The 13,660-nt window shown below is 38.3% G+C and overlaps 2 protein-coding genes across 3 annotated transcripts; one reads left to right on the top strand and one right to left on the bottom strand.

Moving 5' to 3' along the window:
• Positions 1-78: 78 nt before the first annotated feature.
• LOC147537069 (uncharacterized) lies at positions 79-6,815 on the top strand. Of its 2 annotated transcripts, XM_086639021.1 has the most exons (5): positions 195-448; positions 601-3,105; positions 3,236-4,981; positions 5,207-5,453; positions 5,812-6,815. In XM_086639021.1, exons 2-5 carry the CDS (start codon positions 694-696, stop codon positions 6,381-6,383), a joined length of 4,977 nt encoding a protein of 1,658 aa, XP_086495147.1. In that variant the 5' UTR covers positions 195-448; positions 601-693; the 3' UTR covers positions 6,384-6,815. The 2 variants fall into 2 exon arrangements, with proteins under 2 accessions (XP_086495146.1, XP_086495147.1); XM_086639020.1 differs by having other exon boundaries at positions 79-3,105.
• Positions 6,816-7,021: 206 nt separating this feature from the next.
• LOC147537068 (uncharacterized) lies at positions 7,022-10,766 on the bottom strand. The gene is made up of 5 exons (XM_086639023.1): positions 10,319-10,766; positions 9,021-10,129; positions 8,094-8,941; positions 7,667-7,723; positions 7,022-7,460 (listed from the first exon to the last, which is right to left on the bottom strand). Exons 2-5 carry the CDS (start codon positions 10,003-10,005, stop codon positions 7,215-7,217), a joined length of 2,136 nt encoding a protein of 711 aa, XP_086495149.1. The 5' UTR covers positions 10,006-10,129; positions 10,319-10,766; the 3' UTR covers positions 7,022-7,214.
• Positions 10,767-13,660: the final 2,894 nt, after the last annotated feature.

Genomic DNA, 13,660 nt, shown 5'->3' with positions numbered 1-13,660 from the left:
TAGATATGCCGTGTCGTACTAGCCCACAACTTTCTCTATTCATCTTTAATCCCATCCTTCAAATAATCGGACCAAAACAATCTCAACCGTCCAAATATTCCTCGTTTACCCCGATATTTCAGAGATCCATTAAATGTGGTTAGGTATCCAACGTGGCAGAGATATCTAACCGTCTTCTATCAATCCAACGGCTTGTATCAAAAGGCACAAATTCGTACTCTTATTTGGAATTTTATTTTTGAGTCTAAACCCTAGGTCCCGTGAAATTAAAGAAACCCTAGCTCTTCGTTTCTATTACGGTAAAAAGGGGGAAAACAAACCCTAGCTAGATCGACATTTTCTTTTTTTCAATTTCAGGAGGGAAACTACGGAATTAGATCTGAAATTTCTGCAATTATATTGAAGTTGGATTTATGGATCCGTTTTATTGTCGTAAATTTTGTTCTAGGTACGTTTTATTTTCATTTTTCTTGTTGTTTTAGGGGACATTTTTTATTTATATTCATGGAAAGCTTTGGATCTTGGTAGGAAGTTAAGTTTGGTCGGTTTATGTGAATTTTGAGTATTTGCCCTAATTTTTTGGTGCAATTTCGTTGTCAGATCTTAAACTAGGGTTTCTAGTTGAGAAACATGTATGATGGAACATAAAAATTGGGGATTTTGTTTTTGCTTATGCGGAACGAGTGATTGTAGATGGAAAATAGCTTAAGAAAGACTGATACTCCTGAAATTCCATTAAAATCGAAACCTTTGGATATTAGAAGCTTACATGTTGAGAAATCTAGGGTTTCACAGGAAAGAAACAAGCATAAAGATGTGAAAAGAAAGCGGAAATCTGTTGTTGAGAACAAAGAACTCAGTTCAGGAGAAAATGAAAATCTGAAACAAAGGAAGAAGAAGAAGAAGAACAGGAAGGAAGTTTCTCTAAGTAGTTTTGAGTTAGTTAGTGATAGAAATGTTGAAGGTCTCAATGCAGTAGATGAGTTGAAGATAAATGGTGGTAAGGAAAAGGATGGCCAAATTCGAGGGGGCGAAAATTCAAAAAATATAAGTAGTTTAAACAATTTCTCTGCCGAAGTAGATGATAATGTTATACCAATCCCAAAGAGACCTCGAGGTTCTTCGAGGAGGAAGAAATCTCATAAGAGTCATCTCTCAGAGGATGCTGCTGGGACATCGGAAATTGTCACCTTTGATCCCCTCGTAGTTGAGTTAGCTGGTGACTCTGTGATCCCACTTGTTTCTTCTGGAAGTAAACAAATTATTGATGACTTGAAGAAGAGGAGCACTAGTAAGGCTGTTTCAGCCTGGCATTTAAAGGCTGAAAATGGTGCATGTAATGGTGATTCGAGGAAGAAAAGAGTTCGTAAAAATCGTTTGAAGGGCCAGGAATCAGAACAACTGGAGCGGGGAATCTCAAAGGAGTTTGAGCCTTTGGTTGATAAATCTAGCAATACTAGGGAAAATTTGCAAGATGACGATGAAGATAATCTTGAACAGAATGCTGCGAGAATGCTATCATCTCGTTTTGATCCAAGCTGCACTGGTTTTTCTGGTGATCGTACTGAGAAGGGTAATTCCTTCACTCCACCCTCTTTTTCTGGGGTTGTGAGTCCATGGACAAATTGTTCAGGTGGTTCAGAGTGCTCTGCTGATGCTGCTGGACGAGTGTTGCGCCCTAGAAAAGAATACAAAGAGAGGGGCCATAAGAGGAAGAGACGCCACTTTTACGAGTTATTCTCCAGAGACTTTGATGCATACTGGGTTTTAAACCGGAGGATCAAGGTCTTTTGGCCATTGGATCAGTGTTGGTATTTTGGACTAGTGATAGCTTATGAACCAGAGAGAAAGTTGCATCACATCAAGTATGATGACCGTGATGAAGAATGGATTGACCTCCAAAACGAGAGATTCAAGCTTCTGCTGCTCCCAAGTGAAGTTCCTCGTAATTCTCCAATGAGTAGTATAGGAGTGGAAGACAGGCATGTTGATGAGGAAGCACACAGGGATGCAGATGCAGAGGACTGTGTAGGCAATTTCATGGACTCAGAACCCATCATTGCATGGTTGGCTCGTTCGACTCATCGAATTAAATCCTCTCCACTTGGACTTGTTAAGAGACGGAAAACTTCCGTTCCGAGAAATCATGTCTCACCTCGAATTTCTGATGATTACGATGATTCAGATGCTCCACGAGGTTGTTCTGTTGCCACACCCTCTGGAACAGATGCGAACCATTTATCTGGTGTTACTGTACCTTGCAAAAGACAAACTGATAAAGATATGACTTTAAAACCTTTGATGGGCCCTACAACGTCTTGGAGGGATAGAAAGGTTTCTTTTGTTTATTCTAGGAGGCGATTTAACAATAAACGACAAGGATTTGGTTGTATATTCAAGGACAGTGATGCTGGCTCTGATTCTTCTCTCGCCACTTTTCTCGACAAGGTTTGTGTGCTGGAAGAACCTGACTCTGCCTTATGGGGTTATGGTCAACATCAAGATGGTGGATTCTGGACAGGTGAGAATCTTAGAACGTTGAGATTTAGTGTTCCATTGATGGATTTGGATAAAGTGACATTTAACTTAAGGATCTCAGTTCGGCGGGCGTACAGTGATATGTTTGGTGCCGCGACCTTTTGTCCCTACGAGCCTCTATTCCTGCTTCACCATGGTACCGTGACGGCGGTGTGGCCAAAAGTGCGACTAGAAATTCTTTTTGTTGATAATGTTGTTGGTCTTAGGTTTATGTTGTTTGAGGGTTGCATGATGCAAGCAGTATCTCTTGTGTGCTCAGTTCTGGCAATATTTAGTCAACCAGATCAGCGTGAGAAGTTTGGAGATCATCTGCAGTTACCAATTACTTCTATCAGGTTTAAAATTTCGGGTGTTCCTTTGGGGAGGCATATTGTATTTGTGTCACACAATTTCTTTGAATTGAAAAATTCGAAGTGGCGGCACCTAGACAAAACATTGAATCGGTATTGTTCGGTCTCAAAGCAGCTACCTCTTGATCAATGCACATTAGATAATATTAGTCTCATTAAAAGCACGAGTAATCAGCTGCCAAATCATTCTGCTTCTATGGTACCAGCTACAACCAAGGTATTTCTTGTTATGTTTTGCGCACATTTTCTTTTGGATGTTCAGACTTCTTAATATTTATCTAGTGTCACTTATACATACATTGTTGGTGGGGAGATACTAAAATGCACAATTTTCATTTCTCGACCAGGGTCAGTGGAGAAAGCCAAAACAGAATATCATTCATATGGGATTCTCAAAAGAATTTGCCAATATCAATAGGGGTCGTTCATTTTCTAATATTGGGAAGAAGCATAGGAAATTTCCTCCATTTGTTCTTTCATTTGCAGCTGCACCTAGTTTCTTTGTTAGACTGCATCTCAAGCTGCTGATGGAGAAAAACGTTGCGTCTGTTAACTTCCAGAAATGCCATCCTATGATTTTGGTAGATGATACTGAAAATGGTGGCAGATTCTTAGGTAATGATTTCTCCCCCGTCGAGGAACTTGCTGGTCAAGTTAAATCAAAGCTGGAGATTGATGCTCTTTCCATTAGCAGTACTAGTAGTCGGATAAGGGCCTCTAAAAATTGCCTTAGTGGAGGACATATTGTGTCTAAGATTTCTGTACGTGATCAAGATTCTGGCAACAACAAAAATGCTGGCAATGCCATTCTAGAAAGTCACTCATCTGATCATTCAGGCTCTGAGAAATGTCCTGTGGAGTCATGCCCTTCGGTTTCTGATGATCATTCTTCTATGGAGAAGTCTGATGGTGGGAACTTTTCTCAGTACAATGGGATCAGAGTTCAGATACCACAAGATAACCAATTCGAGACTCAATCATTGGATAGGGGAAGACAAAGTATGCAACAATCTCTTTCCAATTTGCCATGGCACATGAGTGATGGTAAAACTCATAGACCAAACCCAACTGCACCCAGAAGTACATGGTATCGTAATAGACATAACTCAGGTTCTTCGTCGTTTGGCTCCTGGTCAAGAATGTTGTCAAATGGAAGAGAAGATACAGTCCACAATAGCCTTGTTAATGGTTCTAAGAAGCCACTTCCTCACTTTTCAAATTTCTTACCAATTGGAGGTCATGAGTTCAACTCAAAACCTAGAACTCATCACCGAAAGGGGCGGCCTGACAGGGGAGTCCTTAATGAAAATGAGAAAATGGTGCCCAATGGTTCTAGAAGCTCGCGACGACAGTTAGAGTTTTTATCATGTGATGGCAATGTCTTGATTACTGAGGGAGACCGGGGGTGGAGAGAATGTGGGGCACAAGTTGTACTAGAATTTGTTGATAATAAAGATTGGAAGCTCCTAGTGAAATTTTCAGGGATTACAAAGTATTCACACAAACCTCATCAGTTTTTGCAGCCAGGTTCAACAAATCGCCATACCCTCGCGATGATGTGGAGAGGGGAAAAGGATTGGATATTGGAATTTCCGGATAGAGTCCAATGGGCCCGCTTCAAGGAGATCTATGAAGAGTGTTACAATCGAAACATACGGGCTGCTTCAGCTAAAACAATTCCTATACCTGGGGTTCGCCTGATTGAGGAGAGTGATGGTGTTGCTGCAAATATTCCATTTCTTCGTAATCCTTCTAAGTATTATCGTCAGACTGAGACTGATGTGGAAATGGCTTTAAATCCTTCACGAGTCTTATATGACATGGACAGTGATGATGATGAGTGGCTATCAAGATACCAGAGTTCTTCCAATATAACCATAGATAACACGGGAGAGATTTCTATGGAAATGTTTGAGAGGGCAATGTACATGTTCGAGGGAGTTGCCTATGTTAAGCAATGTGAAGATTTCATTCTCGGTGAAATAGAAGAGATCATGGTTGAATTAGGACCGATTGACATAATTAAAGCTATGCACGAGCATTGGCTGCAGAAGAGGCGAAGAAAAAGAACGCCTCTGATTCGACATTTACAGGTAATATCTTAGTTAACGATCTGAATTTTTTATTCCCTTGTTTTTTTTTGTTTTCCATTACCTGAATGATACTTCGATATTGTTGGGCATGTGTCGTGATAAGATGTTTTTCACTTTTGAAGATGCATGATATGATATTTAAAGACACATTTGGATTTTTCGACTTGTTAGTGCACTACATTGCTTTCGTACATCTCCTGATGTCCTTATTATCTGCAATTTCAGCCTCCAGCATGGGGAAGGTACCAACAACAACTGAAAGAATGGGAACTGGCGAAGAACAAAATCGCCAGTCTTTCTAATGGAGGCACCGAGAATGCAGTAGAGAAGCCAGCCATGTTTGCTTTCTGTCTAAAACCACGAGGTTTACAATTGCTCAACAGGGGCTTGAAAAATAGGTCACATAGAAAGCTTTCAGCTAGTGGCCACAACTATTCATTTCCTCGCGATCATGACGGGTATCATAATATTGGTAACTATCTTCTTTCTCTCTCTAGGATTTGTTCCTCTTTTCCTTCTCTTGACCTCAAAACCAGCAAATCCAGTTAGTAGGCTTCTCATATGCTACTCTCTTTCTCTCTCTCTCTCTCTCTCCCTCCCTCTTGTATACTTGTCATAGCTACACAGCTTGCACTAAGGTATATAATATATATTGGTTATAGAGGCTCCAAGTTAGAAAAACTGGGTGTCAAAACGAACAAACTAGAGCGTTTTAGAGCCACAACATAGCCGTCTTTGAAGACATAGTTTTGTAGAAGATGAAATGTTAATCTCCGTTGTGAAAGCTGCAACGTTTGTGACTTTCTCTTACTTTCTTTTGCTTGTACCAGGAAGAAGGTCAAATGGGTTTGAAGAGAGGGGTATAGTTTTTGGCCAGAACCTTGATTCTTCAGGTCCTCAATGGTTTCAAACATCGACAAGGGTTTTGTCGCCACGTGATGCGGTCGGCAGTGGTTACCTATCAATGAGTAGCGATGAGTCTGAAAGAAATCAGCTTCAAAATTATCACAGAAACAAAGCCAGAAAGCTGAGTTCATATTTATCCCCAATTGATTCACAAATCCTAGCCAGGTCTTATAATCAAAGAACAGGAAGGAGAAACGGATTCTCTTCATGTAATCCGAGTTCATCAGAATGGCATAATCAGAAACACCATATCCAACCAGAAGGCTACCAGAGATTCAGAGCTGAACAGTTGGACAAGTCAGATCTTGATGAGTTTAGGTTACGAGATGCATCAGGAGCAGCAAAGCATGCATCAAATATGGCTAAACTCAAACGTGAAAAAGCTGAGAGATTGTTTTATCGAGCTGATCTAGCAATTCATAAAGCCACAGTTGCTCTTATGATTTCTGAGGCAATGAAAGCATCATCTGAGAAAGAATCAACAAACGATGAATAGAAAGGCCCTGAACAATTTGCAGAGATTATCTGCCCTGACTTTCCAGCAAAGAGCGACTTCAGATATTGATTCGGTTTTGTTATTACAGAATATGAGCTGTATAGTTGGAAAAGATTGAAGATGGTCATGACAATTTTGGTGATGAAGCATTTTTCTGCAGTTCTGGTTTTTTTTGCTTCAGGTGAGAGAAGGGATGCTCTCCGAGGGAGATTGTGTAGAATTTTGTTTCTCATCTATGTACAGAATTTTTTACGCTCTTTGACCTGTTATTCTCTCTCTAAATTCCGGTTAAAAGTGTTTGTTAGTACTGGAGCAGTTACCCTCAAATAATTGGAATATACTTGGAAGTTCAAACCAGTTTTAATGGCAGAAAGTGACTGTAAGCACATTGTCTATATACCCTCCTTTTTAACAAAGATTAGAATGTTCAAATTTCTTGGCTCTTCATATATGAAAAAAATCATGAACTATGGTTTTTTTTTTTTTGTTAAGAGGAATCATGAACTATGGTTGATAAGTCATTTTTCATTCAGAAAAGCTTGGGATGAAATAACACTCAGAGTGACAAGAAATTGAACTCAAATCTTCTAGGGGTTATTTGAAAAATATTAGGTTGTAGTATATGCAGTAAGGGGTTATTTGAAAAATATTTCTTGGCTCTTCATATATGAAATTGAACTCAAATCTTCTCAGCTCAAATCAAAAGCTACCAACAAAAAACAGAGAAATTTCTTCTGCCTGCTGTAGTAGAACAAAAGATACATCTTCTCTCTTCTCTCTCCCTCTCTCTCTCTAACATTGTGAAGCCTGTGACAGATAAATGGGTTTCAATTACTTGATTTTCATGTACTTCAAGAGGACAAGAGCAAATTTCTCATACATTTGAGTCTTCAAGTACATCCTCTCTACTTTGCTTCTTCCTCTTAACCCCATCTCCTCTCTCTTTAATGGGTTCTTAAGCAAATACAAGAGGTTCTGGGCAAGGACTTTAGTCCCTGCACGACCGACAGGATGAAGAAGCCCTGTCACATTCTGCTCTACAATCTCCCTTGTTCCTCCTGCGTCCGTCCCTAACACCTATACCAAAAGTCAGATTCGAACAAGTAAGAAAGGGTAAGACTATATCTATCAATAGTCCCATATAAACTTCTTACGACTTTATGACTAGTTTTTCATGTTGAACCATATTAACTACTCGTTAACTCTGATTGAATACTCTGTATAATTCTAGTACTTGAAGAAAACAATATGGAAGAAGGAAATATAAGGTATGATTTCTGTACCGGGAGACCAAATGCCATTGCTTCGATAGTCACTCTCCCGAATGTTTCTCCAATACCCTGTACATCGATAAACTGTTATGCTTGAATGTTTTATTGGCTTACAATAACTTTGAATGATCTCAAACAGTAAGAACATGAAACCAAATAGTTAAAATATGAGAACTCTAAGTTGTTCTCCTATTCTGACTGAAATTTACCATAGTTTCCTTAAGACATGTTCTCCTAGCATGACCTGTTTCATTTGACTATTTGGAAAACTCAACTTTAGTTTGAAACCTTGAATAAAATTTTCAAATGCGCAGTCTAACCCGACTTCCGAAAAAGACTAGCTTAAGGTGAGGTTTTGATTTCTCAAGTTAGAAAGGAAAATCATAGGAGTATAACAGATAATAGAGTAATGAACAAGATCGTTGAGAGATGAGGTTACCTGTGAATTTATGATATACGCATCCGCTGCAGAATAGAGCGAAGCTACACGTGTAGTCGATGGACTCCATAGTACTAACTTCGACAGTCTTGGGTGTTGAGATAAAAATCTGAGAAGTCCTTTGACATAAGGAACCTTATTACTCTTCGATCCAACAGAACCAATCAAAACTTTAAGATTTTGTCTCTGCTTTTCTTCATCCTCAAACCCAATTTCAGTGTTTGCTGTTTTCATGTTATCGTTGAAAACGAGAGTTTCCGACTCATTTTCTGATTCCCCAATCTGCAGAGTTTGAAGCAAATCCCTTGATTTCTGCTTGTTCAGGGCAAGACGGTCTTGCTCAAGCACGATATCAGAAACATTCCCATCTTTAAGCAAACCCATTTTTCGATAGTCTTTCAGAGAAAGATCTTCTTCCTCAATGGCTAAACGTGCCGATTCAAGAAGAAAGAGTTGACCCTTACCAGGGTTGATACTACTTAAACTCATCACAAGCATATCTTTATCTGTTAATCCCATTTCTTTCCTAACTTCATCTCGCAATAACCGTCTTTTCTCTACCATTTTTTCAACAGTGAGAAGTGGAGTATTCAGAGAACAAGGAATACCTGCTACAAATGCTAATTCATCATTGACCGAGAGAGAAAATAATGCAGTTGGGGTATTGAGCTTAATTCCTTCTTCTTTAGTCCAAGCTAGCCATTGTTCAGACTGTGATTCAGAAAGAAATATCAATAACTTCACTCGGTTAAGCATAAGTTTTGCTCGATCAAAGTACTGTCGCCTATTCTCCATTATCCACCAAGCAATTTGATTCGATCCAGCCTTATTATGTTGAAGATATTGTTCTGAAACAAATCATCGATCTCATGTCAGTATATATATAAGCAAAAGATAAGGAAACGAAAACTCAATATGAATGCTTACCGATCCATTGTGCACAAACTGCAGAACCAGCGATAACAAGATCAGCTTTCATGGCAGTCTTGTAGCTGATTTCAGCCTTATCTTCAACTACATTGATTCTTCGTCTAGTAAGTTCTGCCATTAATCCACCTCTTCTGCTAAGAACTACAGCAGAAACAGTAGCCCCACAACTCAAAAGCTCTGTCGCTAACTCCATCATCGAAAGTGGAGCTCCTGTCATCGAAAGCTCGTGAAATATCAAGACAAAGTTTCTAGACCAAACGATTCGTGCAAATTCTCCATTCTTATCACAGGTGCCGGATCTCTTCTCAGCATTCCAACCCAAAACCTTGTCCTCCGTCAACCCGAATGGACCAACTAACAACCCATACGAAGTATTTCTTTTTGGGATTTCCTCTTCTTGCTCCATTAGTTCATTGCTTCGGCTGCCATTAACAACCTTCTTCCTTCGTGTCTTACTTCTTTTTCGCGCTTTAGTTAATCTCTGAGCTATCCTAGACGAGTTACTCTTAATCTTGATCAAGATCACATCTAATTTCTTCGAATTTGACTCGTTTTTGTTTTCCTCGGCACGCTCTTGACCAAGACTGTTGTTAACAACCACAAATTTTTCGTTCTTGATTATATCGATCTTCTTGTTTCGATTCATATCTGAAATGCCAATGCTAGTTTTACTTCTATACCCGATTAACTCTGCCTTACTACTATCACCATGAGCCCACTTAGATTGAACATAAAACCCCAAATAGGTCCAAATTGTTATTAGTAGTAACAATAGCAACATTCTGTTGCTTTTAAACCAGTAAAATCGACCCCATTCACCTCGACATTCTCTTCGAGGAGTTCGATTAGAATTCAATCTCCGAAGCGTTGGAGATGCCCTAGGAGTCGTCGATTTTCCCGATAATGTGGATTTTACGCTTCCATTTACACGTAAAGATGGCAGTTTAACTACATTCCCTTGATGATCTCTTATTTCTTCCATTTATTTCTTCTATCTTATTGAACTACCAAAACCCTAATTAACATACAGATAAACTCTTGAGGTTTTAGGGTTAACAAAATTAAGCCTAGTTTTGACCAAAAATCCTCCTTAATTTGTTAATTTCCTACATTAAAACAAGAATTTAGAATCTTAATTTCAAGAAACATGATCAAATTAGTTAAAGAAAGATAATAAATTGGAGAGCTCTATCAAATTAAATCTTGATATTCAGATTAAGAAGATATAAAAAACTTATAAAAATCATAACTTGCTCAAAAAAGCAGTAAATTTGATGATCAAACGAAAAACTTACCAAATTTCTGAGTAAATTGCATCTGCTTGAACAAGATTGGAGGAGTTTGATCTTCAGAGCTATGAGTGATGGGAAGAAAGGTTGATTCTTTGATGAAATTGAGATTGAATTCTCGAATTTGAAGGAGTTTCAGAGGCAAGAAACTTCAAATTCTTGGTAATGGAAGTTTGAGAAATGGGAAATTTGAGAAGATTAAATTGTGGGTATTCTGAACTTATAGGTTATGAAAATGGGTTTAGAGAGAGAAAGTCGTTGAGAGAGAGAGAGAGAGAGAGGGATGGGTTTGTTTCTTGAGACTTAACGTGGAAAGTTAGGAGTTGCAGAGATGATTAAAGAATTCTGTTAAGTTTAGAGAGAGAAAGAAGAGGGAAGAGACTAAGGACAGAGAAGGTAGTTTACCTGTCTGAATATTGATTCAACGGTCTCACACGAGTGAACTAACACGTGTAAGTAAAGGACTTAAGACTAGCATTCTTATAAGCACCATCATTACAAGCACGATAATCGCCCAAGTTAAACTTACGTTTCAAAATTTGTAAATTCTTTTCTTTTGGAGATGGACTACACGAGTCATCATTACAAGACATTAATACATCAGGAAGATATAATACAAAGATACATCAATATTCGATAATAACATAAATTTGTTAAGTATCCGATTTGAGTCCTAAAGGCGATATACATCTGCCTTAAAGGCCAACCTAAGAACCCTAAACAAATTATGGGTTTCACCAGAAAAAAAGATTAAAAGTCAACTCAAAAAATGTACCTCAATGATTTTACAACGCAGTAATACATTGTTGTTAATCGTCTTTAAACGAAGTTCCTTAAAGGATTCTAATATAAAAATTGTTTTCTCCTCAATTATTGATTGGAGGAATCTAATTCATAATTAGCATTCATTCATCTAATCTCTGACATGTATTTTAGGGAATTTTGGTTTGATTAAATATGATTTTTCAAGTTTACATTCTTATTGGTGTATCTTACTAAACAAAGAGAAAAAAAATTCATTAGGTGATCTAATCAACTAATTTAAGGTAGTTATAGGTTCTCTCACACTAACAATCTTGGTGTACAGGGAAAGGCTGTCAATGACTAACAACTTGTCATTCAAAATTTCAGTGGATGATTAAAAAATTGAGGGTCCCAAATTCCTATATAAAATTTTGTTTAAACCCTAAACCATATAGATTTAATTGCGTGAATGTTATTTGGCCTGACAAAAATGTGCTCCGCATAGTTGCTGTAATGTCGAGAAACGAAAGAAAACATCCATCTCCAAACTTAGATCATATGTAGCTTATTACGCCCCCATAGTCGTTAGGGTTTCTATTTCTCAAAATTTGGCATGTGTAGATTTGAGTGTTTTGCTGGGTCGACCTAACGATCTGTCAGAATCAGTAGAAAAATCTTGAAGCGTGTCGTCAACTTGGCTAACATGATATCCGCAGTTGGCCGGGTAGAGTGGCTTGGCTCAAGGGGATTCATCTCGGATGGGATAATTGACAGTGACGACTAACGGACTAAATCAGCTTGGGTAGATAGGCGGCTTGGCTGCCAGAGACTGTCTCGAGCGGGATAATCAACTACTGACATAGTTTAGATTCATCTAAGTGCTTGACTTCTTCAATTCTGGGACGTATTCTGTTCCCAACCGAATATGTGGTGGAATAGATTTTTTTTTTGCTTTAGTGATTTAATGTGTTATGATTCTTTTTTATTGTTTTCCAGATATAAATAATCCTTCTTCTTGCTACTCGATACAACATGGTTGATCAAAAGTTCATGATGATATTGATTACAAGATACTCTTGGAAACTTCGAAAAATCGACAAAGCGATTGAATTACACTAAAAAAGTGGTTGGGGATAATGGAAACAAAAGAAATCGATGGAACTAGATTGATCAACTTGCTCATAGTACTACGATAAATCTTATATTGTATGATAACCGATTCGATAAAGTGAAATAATGAAACAATGATTTAACTTGGTTCAGTCGGAAGATTATAACCTACATCCAAAACTATGAACAACTACATTGTATTAATCTCTGCAATTGTGAATTAAGCACGATCAAGTACATCTCTGGTTTCACCACCAAGAAACTAATATTGCATAATCAAGAAAGGGGATGGCGGTACTTCTCGAGCACATTATGGGGTCTGATTTACTTTAGTTTGGTCAAGATGCTATATCATGGGATTACGTCCACCCCTTATAGAAGAGCTAATAAACTTAACAATAACAATACCAAAAATGGGTATAAGCTTACCAAACAGGCAAACAGTAAACTGCAATTCCTATAATGGGAAAATTGGGATATTTATATAGAATAACAAGAACATAAAGAGTGAAAATTACTTGGGATTCACAAACTCCGGAATGGCACCTTGTGTTCTCGTGAGCTCTTCGATGTAAGGACCGACCAAGGCTCAAAATGAGCTGCATGAAATGTTTAAGCATATATCAGTCCCAGCTATATAATTTCCACCAGAGGAGGAAGATCCGGGAAATGCCAGAGCCAGGCAAAAATTTAGATCACTAAAATGAGAAGTGGGTGTTAAGACAAGCACTAGGAGTTAAAAGAGAATACAGGCTAAAAGAAAAATGAAAACTTGGAGGTTACATGATTCCAGAGAAATAGAAACTAATTAGTCTTATCCTTTGGTGAGAAAAACGGTTTCAAGCGCACATTTGAGATGTCACCTTGAAAGCGAGCATGCACAGTGTAGCCACCGAAATTATAGTGGTGGAGACGGAGTTTTCCACGTATTGAATACCAGCAAGCTTACCCAGCTGTTCCTATAAGTTAGTTACCTGGTTGATATTTCCAGGAAAAGGAGAATAGCCTGTCTCAGAGTTGACATCTCCATCACCATAACCAGTTGCTCGAAGTAAAGGGTCAAGTTGATTGTACTCGACATTAATCACCATTGTTCTTCCTGTATTTGTGAAGGTAAATATGAATATTTGGGCCAGATAACATTATACATAGACAAATCTATTGCAAATATGTGCTTGTGAGCAAATATTTGGCCGAGACTAGCAAAGATGGAGTTTAGGGTGACATAGTGAAATGTTTCCCGTAGAAATAGCAGTATTGTTAAATTTCAGAACAAGCACGTAGGACAGCAGGCATTGCGAAGTGGAGTAGCAAGAAAGCAGAAAGTAGAGGAGAGCAGGCATGTTAAGGTCTCCAGTTCGCAAATACGATGTGTGACCATTTTTGCATTTGAGTTATGAGTCTCATAGACTAGGTCCCAAACATCTTATATCTACAATGAACATCAGTTCGCATAATTACTGGTAAACATCGCATTCAGCTCGTAAACATCAA

The sequence above is a fragment of the Eschscholzia californica genome, unplaced genomic scaffold (genome assembly GCF_041429995.1).
Source record: "Eschscholzia californica isolate CP2 unplaced genomic scaffold, dmEscCali1.0.p SCAF_5, whole genome shotgun sequence".
Taxonomy (NCBI): domain Eukaryota; kingdom Viridiplantae; phylum Streptophyta; class Magnoliopsida; order Ranunculales; family Papaveraceae; genus Eschscholzia; species Eschscholzia californica.
This window is presented reverse-complemented; position numbering and strand designations above follow the sequence as displayed.

Bases quoted from the DNA above. Each gene is read 5' to 3' on its own strand.
- LOC147537068 (XM_086639023.1), bottom strand. From the start codon at position 10,005: ATGGAAGAAATAAGAGATCATCAAGGGAATGTAGTTAAACTGCCATCT. The intron at 8,942-9,020 runs GTAAGCATTCAT...GATTTGTTTCAG, and splicing joins AGTTTGTGCACAATGGATCG to AACAATATCTTCAACATAAT. The intron at 7,724-8,093 runs GTAACCTCATCT...ATCGATGTACAG, and splicing joins CGTATATCATAAATTCACAG to GGTATTGGAGAAACATTCGG.
- LOC147537069 (XM_086639020.1), top strand. From the start codon at position 694: ATGGAAAATAGCTTAAGAAAGACTGATACTCCTGAAATTCCATTAAAA. The intron at 3,106-3,235 runs GTATTTCTTGTT...TTTCTCGACCAG, and splicing joins TGGTACCAGCTACAACCAAG to GGTCAGTGGAGAAAGCCAAA. The intron at 4,982-5,206 runs GTAATATCTTAG...CTGCAATTTCAG, and splicing joins CTCTGATTCGACATTTACAG to CCTCCAGCATGGGGAAGGTA.